The following is a 16155-nucleotide window of genomic DNA, read 5'->3' on the forward strand; positions in this document are numbered from 1 at the left end:
GAAGAGGATGAAAAGAATTTTAAATTATTTTTTTGTTATATAGAGTAATTTTTCTCTCCTCCAAATCTTAAAAAATAATGAGAGCAAAAACCATTTTAGAAGATGTTTTGCTTCCATCTTCTCCCCCTCTTAAAAAATAAACCAAATACAATTTTTCTAAAATATTTCATTCTCGTTTAAATCAAACATAAAATCATTAAAATATTTGTTTTCCTCTCCCATCTATTAAAATTCATTATCTCATTTCTCCTAAATTGAACTAAAGAAACATCCATAAAAATGATATTTACAATATTCTAACTTGTCTTGTATTCATTAATTGATGTATAATTCAAAGTAAATTTGTTGGCATTTTCTAAATTTTTAAGTTTATTCTAACTTTAGTGAATTGTAAATTACCTCTACTTTCTTCTACTCATTATCATCAATTTATCCTTAAAAGCAAATTTTAAAATATGAGATTAATTTAAAAATGAATAAATAAAGAAAATAGAAGACAAATGCAATGAAGCCAACAAAAGTTGTGGCGGTGAAAAAACACGTAGGTATCGAAATTGGCGCCCCTTTTTCCTTGGATGTATGTATCGAAGTAGTTATAACAAGTAGCTATTTTCTCTCTCTAATAACATAATATATATCTGAAAAATGAATTGCAGAATAGTAATAACTAGAAATCCCATTCCCGAAGAAAGAGAAATAGAATAAGAGGAACGGAACGGAATCATGTCATTACGCAAACGAACCTTGCTGAAAGTGATTGTTCTAGGAGACAGCGGGTATGTATAACGAAACGTCTTCACTTTTTCCATTTTTAGGGTTTCTCTACTCTTTTTCAATTCATTTATTTTTTATTTTTTTTAGGGTTGGAAAGACTTCTTTGATGAATCAGTATCCTTTTCTTATTATTATTATTATATTCCTCATTACATGCTGACTTTCTTTTAATATTTATATAATGCTTCTCCAAAACTTATGATTATTTAATTCAGATCAATTTAAGGTTATGTAGACCGTTAACTACTTGTATAGATATGTGCACAACAAGTTTAGTCAGCAATATAAAGCTACAATTGGTGCTGATTTTGTCACTAAAGAACTGCAGATCGATGACAGACTCGTTACTCTACAAGTGGGTTTTCTAGTTCAATGGTATTTCAGTATTCTTTGTTTATTTTATTTTATTGTGTTGAAGATTATTATCATGTTGGATTGTGTATATTTTAATGCTTTCTGTGTCTCGGTTGTAGATATGGGACACTGCAGGGCAAGAGAGATTTCAAAGCCTTGGTGTTGCGTTTTACAGAGGAGCAGATTGTTGTGTTCTAGTCTATGATGTTAATGTCATGAAGTCATTTGATACGCTTGAGAACTGGCACGAGGAGTTTCTCAAACAGGTTTACTATGTCTTCTCTTTTTTTTTTTTTTAATTTATTTTGTTACTTTCGGTGATTTGCGTGATAGCCTTGAGCCTCTTACACTCTTCCAAATGTTAAGTCAAAATTAGTTATAATCAATAAATAGATTCCTTTCAGTGCATTTGAATTTTGTGGGACATGCTGCTTCATGCATCTTTGAGATTATGATGGCCATGGAGAACTTCATTTCTTCTCATGTGTAGGATTAGTGTTCCTAAATAGATCTGAATACTGATTTCAAACTTCATGTCATTATTAATTGTACCAGTAATTGATTTTGATTATTTCATATAGCTGTTTTATGTTAAGTATATTTGGCTATGTAATGAATGACCAATGACCATGGTTTTTCTTTATAGCATCTTCTCCAATAGTTTGTTGAGACAGTTGTGGCGTCTGAATGTTTCTTGAGGTTAAAAACTAGCAAAAGCATAGCTTATTTAGTTGTTTTACTTGTCTTGGACAAGTATTATCATCCAAGATGGGTATTGATTCTATATTTCCTAGCATAATTAGTCTTCCTTCACAAGAGCATATGGCATAATTTGATTCATGCATTGCTTGCTTGTCTTCTTTTGATTTTCAAACATGTTCTAAGCATGGAGATGGTTTCTGCATGGTTATTTTTTGAAAAAGACCTGCAGATAATTGAGCTTATGAGATTTGTACTTCAGTGGCACCTTGCCAATGTCTTTGTTGTTGCCTTACTTTGTGCTGTAGCAGCAGTTGTTTTGTTCGAATTGTTCGTGCCTGGTTTTTTTGGTGTCTTGCAAGTTGTTCATGTACCCAAGTCAGATTCTCCGTCTCAACTCCCAGCCTTGGGGAAAAATCTGCTTATGTGGCAAATTTGATAGGGAAGAAAGGTAGTTATATTAAGGAGACGGTTAGCAAGAGGAGGGGTATTGAGTATCATTCTGTTAGAAACCTTATGGCTTGGGCAAAGAGAGAAATGTCTCTTCTCCAACGAGCTTTTGCTCAGGGGTTAAACCTTTTTTTCTCCACTATCCGCAGGTTACACCTAGCCGTTCGACCCAAGGTTGTGCAGTTTCGCCCTTTCATGTGGTCAGCTTTGATTAACGAGTGACTATTGTTCTAACATACAGTTGCACACTCGCAATGAGTTAGTCCATCTCTCTTTTTTGTGGGATGCAATTGAAATGCACTCAATAGAAGCTTTGCAAACCAAAACAGCATGAAGTAATTATGAAGAAGAAGAAAGGAATGACTAAAGGATTCCAACATGAGCTGACATTTCTTTGCCCAATCCATTTCTTAATTTTCAGAAGCCATTTCTTATCGAGCATCCATTTAATGGTCAATATAGTGGAAGAATGAATTCATTAAATTACCTTGATAGGATTTGTCTACCTTTTGATGAATGACCGACCAATATTTTGTATATAGAGAGAAACTAGGGGCCATTCCTCGCCTTTAGTAATTAGGAAAACTTTGGGAATCAACACCAATGAAACCTTTCTTCAAGCATTGTTCATTTTGTTAAATAAATTGTACTTGGTTCACTAGACTAAGTTAATGTTATTACATTTATGGATTCCAATAATCACACAGTTTGTTGTAATTTTTTGGCTTTTTGCTTTATTATATTTAATATTATGTCTTTTTATTGTTACTTAGCAAGTCTGGCTTTCCTTTTCGATTCTTGTCTTCATTGAATTTCAGCGAACTAAATTATGTAACCTGAAACACGAGTTTTTTCTGGGGGAATGAATCATTCAAATTATTTCTGAATCAAATATACCACAGCATGATATGTTATGTAATTGGACTGCCCTTCGTAGTAATTTTTCTGTTTGAAGAGAATCAAGAGATATGATCCCACCATATCTCGAAATTCATTGATCTGACAAATTTAATTCATTGATCTGACAAATTTGTGTTAGTTTGTTCATTGAGGCTGCATAATTTTCTGGGTCATTAATTAACGTTTTATGTTTGCTTGTTTAGATGGCTAGTTTGACACCTGTAGTCTCTACAATCTTTTGACTTCTTTATGAACATCCATGTTTCTTTGGAAATATGTCACTTAGGATATCCAAGTTTCCCTTTTTCTTTTACCATTGAAGATAGGCTTTGATTATGATTTATATTTTCTGGCACAGGCAAACCCTTCTGATCCAAGGACTTTCCCATTTATATTGCTTGGAAACAAAATTGATATTGATGGCGGGAATAGTCGTGTGGTAGGCAAATTCTATTGCACTTACAAATTTCTTCATCTTCTCTTCAAGGGTCTAATTATCTTCCACAGGTTTCTGAAAAGAAAGCGAAGGACTGGTGTACTTCAAAAGGGAATATTCCTTACTTTGAGACATCTGCAAAAGAGGACTACAATGTTGATGCTGCATTCCTTTGTATTGCCAAGACTGCTTTAGCCAATGAGCGTGACCAGGACATGTAAGATTTGCTTTTGATTTGCATGCTGATATACAATATCACGTTATGATTTTAATTGTTTTGGCTTTAAATTTTGATTTTGTTTTCCCAATTATTCTTGGCTCCTATCATTTTCCTCTTAGTCTACTTACCAGTTACTATATTATTAAGGGATCCTTAACTTTAGCAAGAGATTCATCCTAAAAATTATGGCTCTCGCATATCACACAGAAATGCTGCTTCACGAGCAATAAATTAAATGCTTGCACATCTTTACTCATGCTTTTCGTGAAAATAATAGGTGGCCTTAGAGTGGTTTTTATAAACAAGAGAATTGTGCACTTCTACTAGCACCTAAGTTATATTACCAGACTTATCGCATTTATAAGCAAATAATGATATGTTGAAATGCTGATAAGGAACCATGTTAAAACTACTCAACAATCAACGTGATGTTTGAGATACAGTTTTTGGTTAAACTTTTCCAAGTACTCATAGAAAAGAGAAAGTTGAAATGATGTTGCAATAACCATGCACTTTTGGCTTCTCTCAAAAATCATCATTTGAAATCAACTTCTGCGCCTCAATCATCTTTAAAAGTTCTCTCAACATTTATAAACTAAGGGCTTTTTCATGAATAAGAAATTAAACCTATTTCAGCACACTGATGGCTGCTTAACTGACTTCTGGATTCATTTAATATTTGAATATCCTTTGCAGATATTTTCAACCTATTCCAGAGGCTGCTCCAGAGAATGAGCAGAGGGGTGGATGTGCATGCTGATCTGATAAAAGTTGAATGATCTCATCTCACTAATTTCTCTCTAATGCAGTTGGCACATTTTGTTCAGATTCTTTTTAGTTTCATTAGATTCCTTTGTACACTCCACACGAGATGCTTGAGAAAATCCTGTTTGCCATCATTGTAGTGTAGTGTAGTCATGTTTACTTTTAGAAAGTTGCATTCGTAGGTAAGAATGTTAAATTGGTTTTGTTGTTAGGCAAATGTTTTAATTTTCAAATTTACATCAGGATACTGTTTTTGTGAACAAGAGATGGTAATCGTTGGGAGTGAAAATCTGAAGGAACTCTAGATAGTTAGTTTATTTAAGTCAGACTTCAAAAACAACTAACAGTTTTTTCCTACAGTATAGACAGTTGAACGAGTTATGGCCATGATCATCTGGAAAAATAAATGTTTATGTTGCAATAATATGTTTTAAAATTCCCACAATTTGTTTTCAACTTAACAAAAAGAAGGCCTGTAGATGGTGATATTTATTCAAATGAATTTAATTTCTCATCAAATTTGCATTCGCTATAATATTTTAGGTGCTGATGAGAATGAAAAATATTTTAGATTAGGCCAACATTCGGATGCCTAACACAAGAGTGTGACACCCTTTATTTCAAAATCATTCATAAATGTATTAAAGAAAAACAAATCAAATAAATTTCCTCAAACAACACCAATAGTTATTTCCAATGTCACATCTCTTAAGAGCTAAATTTTGAAATTATAAGGCTGACCAATAACCAATGTTTAGATACTATTAGATACTAAATAAATAAAGGAAATTGCTTGTTTTCCGCCAAATAGCACAACTATGCAAGTTCAGTCATTTAAAGTCATCCATAAGTTGATTCTTGCATTTTGTTTTTAAATGATTTGTAAGAAATACCATCTCACTTAAATAAATACTCCCCCTATAACAAAACATGTAAAACCAAAATTAATTTCTTATACACTTTTTAAGAGAATTGATTACTCACATTTGTTTTTGTTAATCTCATTAAAGTTCAAATTCATTATTTAAATTACCTCTTGTCTCATTTAATTGTATATATATATATAAATTATCTCTGATGTTATAATATAAAAGAAAATTGGATCAATCAAAATTAATATATATAATTTAAAATTTAAATCAGATACATTAAATTTCATTAATTTAATTTTCTTTTATATATAAAACTAGAGATAGTAGTTATTAATTATAAAAGACATATTTGATATATTATTACTAAATAAGATGAAAAGAGTCGACATACTTATATTTTATATGGAGTCCTAAAACTCTAATGAGTAGATCACTCCTCAACTTCTAAGTCAATTTCTATACGACTCCAATAAGGATAAGACTCTAATAGAAGACTCCAATAATGCTTATCCTTTTTTTAATAAGCTCCAATAATTCTTATATCAAATAATAACCTTTGAAACAAAGTCTATAAAATTGTCATATTTTCACGATGATTAATTCCATCTCCATCACTTGTGCGTACCTGAAGAACCACACCGTTTCCTTATAACAAATAACCATCAAATCAATTAATCTCATCTTATCTCATTTGATGGCAACAAATATTGTTCCAAGCACTGATCCAACTACTAATATTCCAACTCATACAAAAGCTTGGTTCTACTCTGAACATGGTAAACCAACAGATATTCTTAAATTGCATCCTAATTGGTCTATACCACAACTCAAAGATAATCAAGTCCTCATCAAAGTTGTAGCTGTTTCCCTTAATCCTGTTGATTACAAAAGGATGCATGCCTTGTTCAAAGACACCGACCCTCATCTACCTGTATGTTAATTTTCTTCTTAATTAAGATTATAATTTAATTTATATACATATTCAATATTGATGTTTTTTTTACATTAATCATTAAAAACATTTAACTTTATTCATGATTATTACTTTATGAAGTTACGTAGTTGTGATTTGTTAAAAGGGTAAGATTTTTTATACATGTATAAAAATTAATCTCTTAAAATTATGGGGGATATTTGTAAAAGTTTATTCTAGAACATATTTGTCTTATGTCATAACAACTTATATTAGTGTTTGGCTATAATATTTTATGATTTTCCTATAAAAAAACTTTCAATTTATTTTGAAAATTTTTCAGTGTAGTTTATTGAATACGTACTTAAATAAACTGTTAAAGTAACCACATAATTTTTATATATGTTTAGACGGTCAAAATGAGACTTGAATAATTTGCAGCAGCTGCCTAGTACAATAATAATGAGAATCATTAAATCTAAAAAGATAAATTTTATCTCTAGATTTTAGAGATTTCCACAACGATTGCACCGTGCAGTTGTAAGAGATTCACACATGTTAAAATTATATTTTTAGTGAACTTTACAATGAGATGTTGTTATTTACTACTAGATAAAAAATTATAGAAGAAATATAAAATTTATCTCTAATTTGGTCATTCAATTTTATGATGAGATAATTAGTGACAAAATTATCATTTTGTCTATAATTTGTTACTCAATTTTTTTTAGTTTTTTAGAGGAGTGATTTTTAAAATTTTTGAACATTTTAATATAAATTATGACATCGTTAAAAAATTTGACTTTAAATTGTACTTATGTTTGAGTAAAGAAATTGTCATTATCTTAGAAGTCACATAAGATGATTTGTTATTGATATCTATATAATTATAAACATTCTTTAAAACTTTTTTTTATATATATGTACCAAGCTAAATTGTATCATGTGTTTGTGTTTATGAATTATTATTATTTGTTGTTGGTGTGAGAAGATTGTTCCAGGATTTGATGTTAGTGGCATAGTGGTGAAAGTGGGATTTAAAGTGGTGAAATTTAAGGTTGGAGATGAAGTATATGGTGACATCAATGAAGAAGGTCTTTCAAACTTAAAGATTCTTGGTACTTTGTCAGAGTATACTATTGCTGAAGAGAGATTATTAGCTCATAAGCCAAACAATCTAAGTTTCATTGAAGCTGCTAGCATTCCTTTAGCCATTGAGACTGCTTATGAAGGACTTGAGAGAGCTCAACTTTCACCTGGAAAATCTATCCTTGTTTTGGGAGGAGCTGGTGGAGTTGGAAGCTTTGCAATTCAGGTATATATAATGTGTATATTTATGTATATAATATATGAATTTAGTACATATTATACATATAAATAACCCTACTTAATAAGGTAAGGTTTTTGATTGTTGTTGTTTTAATCTTGTGCTTATGTGGTATTCGATTTGATATCTAAAGTTCCTAAGCTATCATTTTCACCTTCAATATATTATGAAATATGTTACAACTAATTTTGGTTTAAATATTTTATTGACAATGACAAACATGTAACTTTTTTTTAGTCCTGATAAAAAAAATGTTTTTATTTTTAATCCTTATAAATATACAATTTATTATTTTGTCTTTATTGTTTTGTTTTAGTTCTTAAAATACGTTAAAACATCTATTTAATATGTTAACATTTAATTTTAGTCCTATGTTATTTTGTTTTAATTTACTTTGTTAGTTTAGTATTAATTTTTTTTTTATGTTAGAGTTTGCAATGTGGTATTTGTTTTAGTCCGTACAATATAAAATTGATTGAACATAAATAAAGTATTACAACACAATATATTTTTATTAATCCTTTGATTTCTAAAAAAAAGTAGTCATATAATAATTCAGAGTTGAACCTAAAAATAAATAAAATTTAACAAAATATTGTTACAGTTAAATTCGAACTCGGGTTATACTAAAATAAACATCTATGTTGAGTGCAGCTTGCTAAGCATGTGTATGGTGCATCTGAGATAGCTGCAACTTCTAGCACTGGAAAACTCCACCTTTTGAGGGAGTTGGGAGTTGACTTGCCTATTGATTACACAAAGGACAACTTTGAAGATCTTCCACAAAAGTTTGATGTAGTGTACGATACAGTAGGTAAGACCTTAATTCGAACCAAAGTGTTTGTACTTACATATCTTTGCTTTGAATCTGCATCAAATATTTGAGATACAACTATATCAACTTAATCAAATATAAATGGTCAATGGTAGACAAGTAATTTGAAAACTAACAATGATAAATGTCACTCTTCAAAAATATAAGTTAATAGTCGTTTTGATGGAGTCATTGACTTGATCCATGAAAATAAAGAAAACACAAATGTGTCGCTCAAAATGTAATTCGTCGAACCAACGCCAATCTAGTCACCATCTAATCAGTTAACTTATAAAAAATGTAACTAGATAATTTTGAGAAAAAATTTATATTATCACCAATTTGATCATCAAAATTGTAAGATGTTACATTTCGAGTCTCTAAATTTATGATGTGTTTCAAATTAGTTTTTGAAATTGACGATAGAAAATTAATTTAGTCCATATGTCAATTAATAAATTTTAGTGAATCTGGATCACAAAATAGAGATTGTTTTGGCTAATGAATGTCCTTGTTTTATACTCTGTGATTGTGATGCAGGAGAAGTTGATAGGGCTATGAAGGCCATTAAGGAGGGTGGCAAAGTTGTGACAATAGTACCTCCTGGATTTCCACCAGCTCTATTTTTTGTGCTGACTTCTAAAGGATCTATCTTAGAGAAGTTAAGACCTTACTTTGAAAGTGGTCAATTGAAGCCAATTCTTGACCCAAAGACTCCAATACCATTTTCTGAGGTCATTGAAGCATATTCCTACTTGGAAACCTCAAGAGCCACTGGAAAAGTTGTCATTTATCCCATTCCTTGAAATCCATTTTCTAGGCATGAAAATAAGACATCATAAGAACTTGTTTTCAACAAGTCATCACTCTTTTGTTTCAACAAATATGATCAAGACCATTTTATATATTTGAATTTCCACATCTAATGCAAACTTTCCCTAGGGAGTTGAATATGTGAGTGAGTGTGATTTATGTTATCATATATACTTGTGAGATTTTTGGTACCTTGGACGAACTAAAATAATGATACACTCCTAGTTATTGGAATGATACAATACACTTTTTTATTAAACTGTTAATTACACTTAAATTTCTGTTTAGATCATTTCATATCCTGCACACAAATAAAACCAAAAAGCAATAAAAAGAAACAACAACACAATAATTGGTTATGCAGGAGGGAGAAGGTGACTTGATGGCTTGAAGAGGAATATATGGGTGGGAGTGATAAGGATTCAACTTCTCCCATTAACAAAATAACAAGTAACTACTAATTTGTCATTCAAAAATGATTATGCAAAATGCAGATTAAATAACTGTGAACAATCGGTAAATAAAATTCAAAAGCACAAGCAAACAACATAAACACAGAACAAAAATTATTAATTATGCAATCAACTATGAGCATAAAAAAAAATAGCACGAAACCGAGCAAAAATAAAATAAAATGCAGCAAAAAAGCAAATATGCAGAAAAATCACATAAATCAAACAGTGCAGAAAAAAGAATTTGTACACATCAGATTTATGAGGTTCAGTAAATGTGACCTATATCCTCAAAAGGTAGCTCCAATTTGAATACAAGTATAATACCCTGTCCAAACTCCTACCATTGCCATGCCATTTAAATGGGAGCAGAAGAAACATATGTGGAACTATTGTATCATTTGCAAACTTATAAATAATTTAACACTTTTTTTTGGAACGCATGATTTGATATAAAAAAAGTTGAGAAGCTTTCTGTATATTACTGAATATATTCATTATGCAAAGTGGTGGTTTTTCTTTACTTCTCATAAGTACTCTCCTAGCAGCAGTCAATGATACAGTTCACATAAAATCAGGGTGAATATCATCTTCTACTCTTTGCTCACAAGTTATGGCCTCTAAGATGTCGTTGTTCCATGAAACTGAAGGGTCCTTGAAGTTAAAGCCTCTCTTGCACCCAAGTTCTAAGTTGTCACTGTCCTCAGTTAAGTAGTCATTGTCCTCAGTTAAGTAGTCATTCCATTTGGAGGCTGAACTGTTGACCGTCTGTTTGCATTTCTGTGTCACTTTAATATTTCTCCTCTCAGAATTGCTTTCAATTGATACTGTAATTCTTCGCTGATCCTTTTCTGGCTCTCCTGCATCTATGTGAATCAAGATATTGTTGATGCAAATGAACCCATTTATAAAATAAGGGCTTATTTCTTAGTATATTTTCTGCTTACATATATCACAAAGCTTTGGGTAGTTTTTTAATGAAAAAATTTGGACGCAAATTTATATTATCTGCATTGTGAATCAACCCAAAGCTCTGATATATATTATCAGTTGCAAATATTAACCTAAAATATTGAACTCTGATATCATTAAAAGCATATGGTTATTCCACTTCTGCTTTTCCCTGAAACTGAAAAAGATCAATTTGCATAACAAATTAACAAGGCAATTATTTTGGTTCATTTTGTCTCTCTCTTCAACTAACTGCAATTCGTAATATCTGCTGTTTATTATTCTTAGCATCATCAAAAGAAATTGAGGATTAGAATTAAATGGATTTGCAAAACAAAATTAAATGTACTTAGCAAGGCAGACAAGTATATATAAAGCAAGGCTAGTGGTTAAGGGATACTCTGAACAGCATGGGGTGGATTACAATGAAGTTTTTGTTTAGATAGATACTTTCGGGATGATTACAGGTCTTCCTGCACATAAAAAATGGAAGCTATACCAGAAAGAAGACAAATCTGCCATTCTACATGGTAAACTCGGTGAAAATGTGCATGTTGAACAATCAAACATGTACACAATCAGTTTAAGGGAGAGATTGTTAAGATAAGATTTGTTATCAATAAGTTAGTTGGGTTAAGATTTCTATTTTGAATAAGATCCTATAGGATCACAACTTTATCCCATCTATTACTCTGTTTTGTTATCATTTATGTTATGATCTTGTAGGCTATATAATAGCCACTTATGCTATCAACAGTAATAGGTATCTTATATGTACTTGTTGTAGGCCCAATTGTCCAAGGCCCGCTTTGAGTTATCCATAGGGGGAGAGTTAGTTATAAGGAGTAGTGGAGAGAGAGGGAAGTTATCATTCATCATATTTTCAGTAACAACCTTTTGAAGGTTTGGACAGAGAAATATCTTTCTGTGAAGGAGCACTGCTCTCTGGACAATAGGATCTCATTCTATTGTACTTTCCTTTGATTTTCAGAAATAATACACTTTATCTTCCATTATTGTTGTTAATTTCATTTGTTCTGCATTTTATGATGCTGGGTTCGCATCAAATAGAGTCAGGCTTTTTCACTCATTCAAGATTAACACTGCACTTATATTTAACATAAAGTTCAAGCTTTTATTCCATCTGGAGGCTTCTCATGGACACCTCTAGAATCAGGCGTATCGCCGTGTCCAACACACATGTGTCTGACACTCGTATGACACCGCACACAACTAACTGCAATCAGTATAATCTGTTGTTTTCTATTCTTATCATCATCAAAGCAAATTGAATACTTTGAATTACTGATTACCACAAAGGCACAAGCAATTAGGGAATATTCACCTTGGGAGTTTTGGAACGTTGGCTTTTCAAAATGCCTGTCACTTCCAGATTTTGAATTATCCACTAATCTGCGCTTCTTAAACATGTCCTTTGGCAACTCAGTCACTACCAATGGCTCAAAATCATCATCTGTTCAATTCCATCCATAAAAAATACATCAAAACCAAGTCAACCTACAACTGTGAAAATGAATTACTTCTGCCATATGCTCTACATAATTAGTGTTACCCTTTTCATACAATGATTATAATTATACCAAATTAATAAACTAAATTCTAAGATCATTATATATCCATTTATTTTATAACAGTCCATCTGTACACCGAAATTTAACAATGACTATATCATACACTATAAGTTATGGACAATAATTTGCTCTAGTCAAAGAATAACACAATCTCTTCATTTCATAAATCTGAATAGGGATGTTTCACATTCCAACATCAGCTAATAAAACTCCAAACACAAACGTAAAATGCAAGCCTTTTGATCTTTGTGCAACAGCTTTTGTTTACTATATTAAGTTTAGAGCATTAGCCAAATCAGGGTCCTATATATACTCCTATAATTCTATGGTATATTGTATCATCAATCCTAGAATTAGACTATCATGCTCTTGTTCACCTCGCATGATGATATAAATTTGTCTAGATAATATAATACACTATATAATAATCTTGTAACAATCCGTGTGTGTATACTTACGTTGCACCGACACTCCAAATTGAAGGCATGTTCAGTGTCTGTCAATGTCCGACAACGACATAACACTTATACATATATAGTTATATTCAATCACTTCTAATTTTACAAATTATTACTAGCGTCCGTGTATGTATTTGCATATGTGCTTCATAGGTGCATACATCAAAGTTTACTTTAGTTTTAATTATCACACACGGCAATTATATAATACTCCTTCTAGAACAAAATAGAAGCAAAAAGAAAATATCTGAAAATTTGATATATCTGATCTTAATTTTATACCAAATATATCAACTTTTCAACTACGATTTTTACTTATATTTCAATCCGCATGGAGTATATATTCTATAATTGATTTTTTTTTTCTTTTAAAAAGATAACGATAAATTGACCGTGTTGTTCGGCTATATTGGCTGCATGATGATCGTCATTATCGAGATACGCAGTCCAATCGGTACGCTTGTTGTTATGATTGAGGTCAGTTGGGAATTTGGAGTCTCCTAGAGCGTGTTCGGGGGTGGAATTTAGGGTTCCGGCGAGGAGCCATTGTTGTTGGAGGGAATTGCGAGAGGCGTTGAAGGATTGGACGAAGATGCGAATGTCCTTGGCTTGATAACCTTGAGCGAAGACTTTGCGAAGAGATTGATTCTTGTTGCACAGTGCGCAGGTCCACTTGTTGCTGCTTTTCTTCTTTTGCTTTACCTGAATATTATATACATGAATATGATAGTTGAGGAAATGAAAGGAATAATCGGAATTTATAGAGAGAGAGAGTGAGTGCCTGCATGGTGGAGCATTGGCAGCATTGGAGAGCGATGAAGAGTGTTGACATTGTTGTGCAAACTGATCATCAACTTTCTGCTCTGTTTGTTCTCTTCTGTGCGGGACGATGGAAATATTTGGGGAAACATTTTGTGGAACAAATAAGTTTTTCACTTTGGCGCCTAACACTTTTTATTTATTTATTTAGTTATTTTGTAACAGAAAGATAAATGGGTATAGTTAAGAAAAGTGTTAAAAATAAAAGGGGGTGGTAATTAAAATAAGGGGTGTTAATAACATTTCCCGTTGGAATTGTATTGGTTTGGGTTCAATTTGTCGAAGCCAACAAAATCGAAGTTCCAAAACAACAGAAGCCACCGTCACCGAAACCATGAGAAGAACAAGAAGAGTAAGAGAGCTTCTGAGCCTCTCTTTTTCTTCTCTACGCAACAACTCTCAATTTCATCACAAACCACCACACACTTCTTCATCAATAACTTTCTCAACATCATCTTCCAATAACTCCCAAAGGGATTCACTACTTCTCCAACATTTCACTCAAAGAAAAATCAAGGGTTCCTCCTCAAAGGTTAACCAACATGTTTCAACTTCACTTCCATCATCACGTTTTGATGATACTACTAATTTTGCTCACAAATTAGTCCCAAACACTAATAATAATGATTCTATGGTGGTTTCCAGTTTTAAGGAGTTGGGTTTGAGTGATGTCATTGTTGAGGTTATGGAAGAGATTGGTGATTTTGTTCCAAGTGAGATACAGTGTGTTGTTATTCCATCTATTTTGGAAGGGAAGAGTTTGTTGTTGAGTTCACCTTCTTTGAATGATAGGACATTGGCTTACTTCTTGCCCCTTATTCAGGTTTGTTTTATTCTCTTTTTTATTTAGGGTTTTGATTTTGACTGACTTTGCAATTTTATCTATTTTTCTTTTTCATTTGCTATGTATTCATTTTTTTCACGTGAATACTGGACATGACAGTGACACTTCGACACTACTAATAATTTGATAAAATAAATCGGTTTAATGTAGTCAATGTGCAAGGTTGACATGAGTTGGACACTGAGATACACATTTGATCAGAAGTGTCGGTGCTATACATTTTGATAGAACATTATATTATTGTTTGATTCATGTAGCTGATCCTACTTAGTAGGATAAGACTTGGTTGTTGTTGTTGATGATGATGATGTTCACTTTGATAAGCACCTACACTTTGAATTAAGCTGCTTTGACATGTGTTGGTATCTAAAAGTGATATGACACTACCACATGGTTATTTACATTCAATTACTTCTATTTTCTTAGATTATTATCCGTATTTATGGAGTAGTGTTTGGTGTTTGTTTCTGTGCTATGCTTCATAGGGTTTTTTTTTATAAAAATTTTCATGTAGGATGATGTTAAGTAGAAATGTTCTATATTGGTTCACTACACTCATTAAGAAATCAATTAATTGATTTATAGGACACTACGCATGTGGTTATTACCTTCAATCACTTTTATTTTCTTAGATTATAATTCATGTCTATGTGTCAATGTCACAAGTTTGTGTTTGTATAGAGTTTCATAGTTCTTTTTATTTCATTTAGGATAATGTTAAGCTGAAATGGTCTATATATTGGTTCACCATACTGGTTAAGAAATCAATTAATTGATATATATTTGTAATGAAATACTCTTAACAATTGTTTTACAAATTCTCACTTTTCAATGCAAAAAGCATAACTATTGAAAGGGTATAGTTGGAAAGCAAATGTCATATTATATATTGGATTTTTAAAATACCTATTGCTTACAAAATTTTGGAATAAAGAGGATATTGTGTTGTACTTGTAAAACCGCATGGAGGATTTCTTAGCACCATATACCAAATTCGTTCTGCTTCTTGTTTGTTTCATGATTTCATCTATTTGAACTCTGTTATGAAGCATAGCATTTTCTGCCAACTTTAGTGTTTCAATAAAGGTAAAACAAATTTCCAAAATTATTTTTATAATCAAATTAGTGATTTTTATTAAAATCATCATAGTATTAAATTAAATTACAGATTATTTCTATTCTCAAGGGTTTTTGATGTCTGCTTCAGAAACATGTGGCACTTAAATAGACCTAAATATACAACATGATTCCAAATTTTACGTAAATATTTTAGCATTTATAAATAAGTCTATCAGCAGCATATAATTTATCCTCTTTTTCATGACATCTAGAAAAGAGAAGAGAACTGGCTTCTACTTTTCAGTTTTTTTGATTCTATGTTGATTATTTCCTTGTCTAAATCCGATTACTTGCATAGCTGCTAAGACGGGATAGAGAGTTGCTTGGTTCGATTTCAAAGCATCCTCGAGCTGTCGTGTACTATCATCATTTATTTATTCATATAGATTATGCATCTTGAATATTTGAATTGATTTTGAACATGCCAATTTCTTTTGGCATTGCAGTGCTTTAATGCTGCAGGATATATTATCCATAATGCAGAATTGAAGTCTGCAAAGAATTGTGCTTCATCTGATAACGAAAAGTCGAATTCCTCAATTGGCCTAATCATTGGAACTCCTTCTGAGATACTTCAATATAT

General features: G+C 31.6%; 4 protein-coding genes across 6 annotated transcripts; 3 read left to right on the plus strand and 1 right to left on the minus strand.

Moving 5' to 3' along the window:
• Positions 1-614: 614 nt before the first annotated feature.
• On the plus strand, positions 615-4935 carry LOC101498677 (ras-related protein Rab7). 2 transcript variants are annotated; one of them, XM_004489849.4, is made up of 7 exons: positions 617-776; positions 862-888; positions 1030-1129; positions 1248-1394; positions 3536-3616; positions 3685-3830; positions 4530-4935. In XM_004489849.4, the coding sequence occupies exons 1-7, from the start codon at positions 724-726 to the stop codon at positions 4591-4593; spliced, it is 618 nt and encodes a 205-aa protein (XP_004489906.1). In that variant the 5' UTR covers positions 617-723; the 3' UTR covers positions 4594-4935. The 2 variants fall into 2 exon arrangements, with proteins under 2 accessions (XP_073221034.1, XP_004489906.1); XM_073364933.1 differs by lacking the exon at positions 862-888 and having other exon boundaries at positions 615-776.
• Positions 4936-5992: 1057 nt separating this feature from the next.
• On the plus strand, positions 5993-9596 carry LOC101499001 (2-methylene-furan-3-one reductase-like). The gene is made up of 4 exons (XM_004489850.4): positions 5993-6401; positions 7375-7698; positions 8365-8524; positions 9065-9596. Exons 1-4 carry the CDS (start codon positions 6165-6167, stop codon positions 9328-9330), a joined length of 987 nt encoding a protein of 328 aa, XP_004489907.1. The 5' UTR covers positions 5993-6164; the 3' UTR covers positions 9331-9596.
• Positions 9597-10019: 423 nt separating this feature from the next.
• LOC101499321 (uncharacterized) lies at positions 10020-13778 on the minus strand. Of its 2 annotated transcripts, none has more exons than XM_004489852.4 (4): positions 13572-13778; positions 13183-13492; positions 12086-12214; positions 10020-10649 (listed from the first exon to the last, which is right to left on the minus strand). In XM_004489852.4, the coding sequence occupies exons 1-4, from the start codon at positions 13620-13622 to the stop codon at positions 10354-10356; spliced, it is 786 nt and encodes a 261-aa protein (XP_004489909.1). In that variant the 5' UTR covers positions 13623-13778; the 3' UTR covers positions 10020-10353. The 2 variants fall into 2 exon arrangements, with proteins under 2 accessions (XP_004489909.1, XP_004489908.1); XM_004489851.4 differs by having other exon boundaries at positions 10020-10655.
• Positions 13779-13800: 22 nt separating this feature from the next.
• On the plus strand, positions 13801-16061 carry LOC105851169 (uncharacterized). The gene is made up of 3 exons (XM_012712796.3): positions 13801-14432; positions 15871-15929; positions 16019-16061. Exons 1-3 carry the CDS (start codon positions 13944-13946, stop codon positions 16059-16061), a joined length of 591 nt encoding a protein of 196 aa, XP_012568250.1. The 5' UTR covers positions 13801-13943.
• The last annotated feature ends 94 nt before the right edge of the window (positions 16062-16155 follow it).

Source organism: Cicer arietinum, chromosome 2, assembly GCF_000331145.2.
Source record: "Cicer arietinum cultivar CDC Frontier isolate Library 1 chromosome 2, Cicar.CDCFrontier_v2.0, whole genome shotgun sequence".
Classification (NCBI taxonomy): Eukaryota; Viridiplantae; Streptophyta; class Magnoliopsida; order Fabales; family Fabaceae; genus Cicer; species Cicer arietinum.

Coding starts and splice junctions, on each gene's coding strand:
- LOC101499001 (XM_004489850.4), top strand. CDS start 6,165: ATGGCAACAAATATTGTTCCAAGCACTGATCCAACTACTAATATTCCA. Junction 6,402..7,374: donor ACACCGACCCTCATCTACCT/GTATGTTAATTT, acceptor TGGTGTGAGAAG/ATTGTTCCAGGATTTGATGT. Junction 7,699..8,364: donor TTGGAAGCTTTGCAATTCAG/GTATATATAATG, acceptor TGTTGAGTGCAG/CTTGCTAAGCATGTGTATGG.
- LOC105851169 (XM_012712796.3), top strand. CDS start 13,944: ATGAGAAGAACAAGAAGAGTAAGAGAGCTTCTGAGCCTCTCTTTTTCT. Junction 14,433..15,870: donor ACTTCTTGCCCCTTATTCAG/GTTTGTTTTATT, acceptor TTACTTGCATAG/CTGCTAAGACGGGATAGAGA. Junction 15,930..16,018: donor AAGCATCCTCGAGCTGTCGT/GTACTATCATCA, acceptor TTGGCATTGCAG/TGCTTTAATGCTGCAGGATA.
- LOC101498677 (XM_004489849.4), top strand. CDS start 724: ATGTCATTACGCAAACGAACCTTGCTGAAAGTGATTGTTCTAGGAGAC. Junction 889..1,029: donor AAGACTTCTTTGATGAATCA/GTATCCTTTTCT, acceptor CTACTTGTATAG/ATATGTGCACAACAAGTTTA. Junction 3,831..4,529: donor AATGAGCGTGACCAGGACAT/GTAAGATTTGCT, acceptor TATCCTTTGCAG/ATATTTTCAACCTATTCCAG.
- LOC101499321 (XM_004489851.4), bottom strand. CDS start 13,622: ATGTCAACACTCTTCATCGCTCTCCAATGCTGCCAATGCTCCACCATG. Junction 12,215..13,182: donor CAATATAGCCGAACAACACG/GTCAATTTATCG, acceptor GGAATTGAACAG/ATGATGATTTTGAGCCATTG. Junction 10,656..12,085: donor AACGTTCCAAAACTCCCAAG/GTGAATATTCCC, acceptor TGATTCACATAG/ATGCAGGAGAGCCAGAAAAG.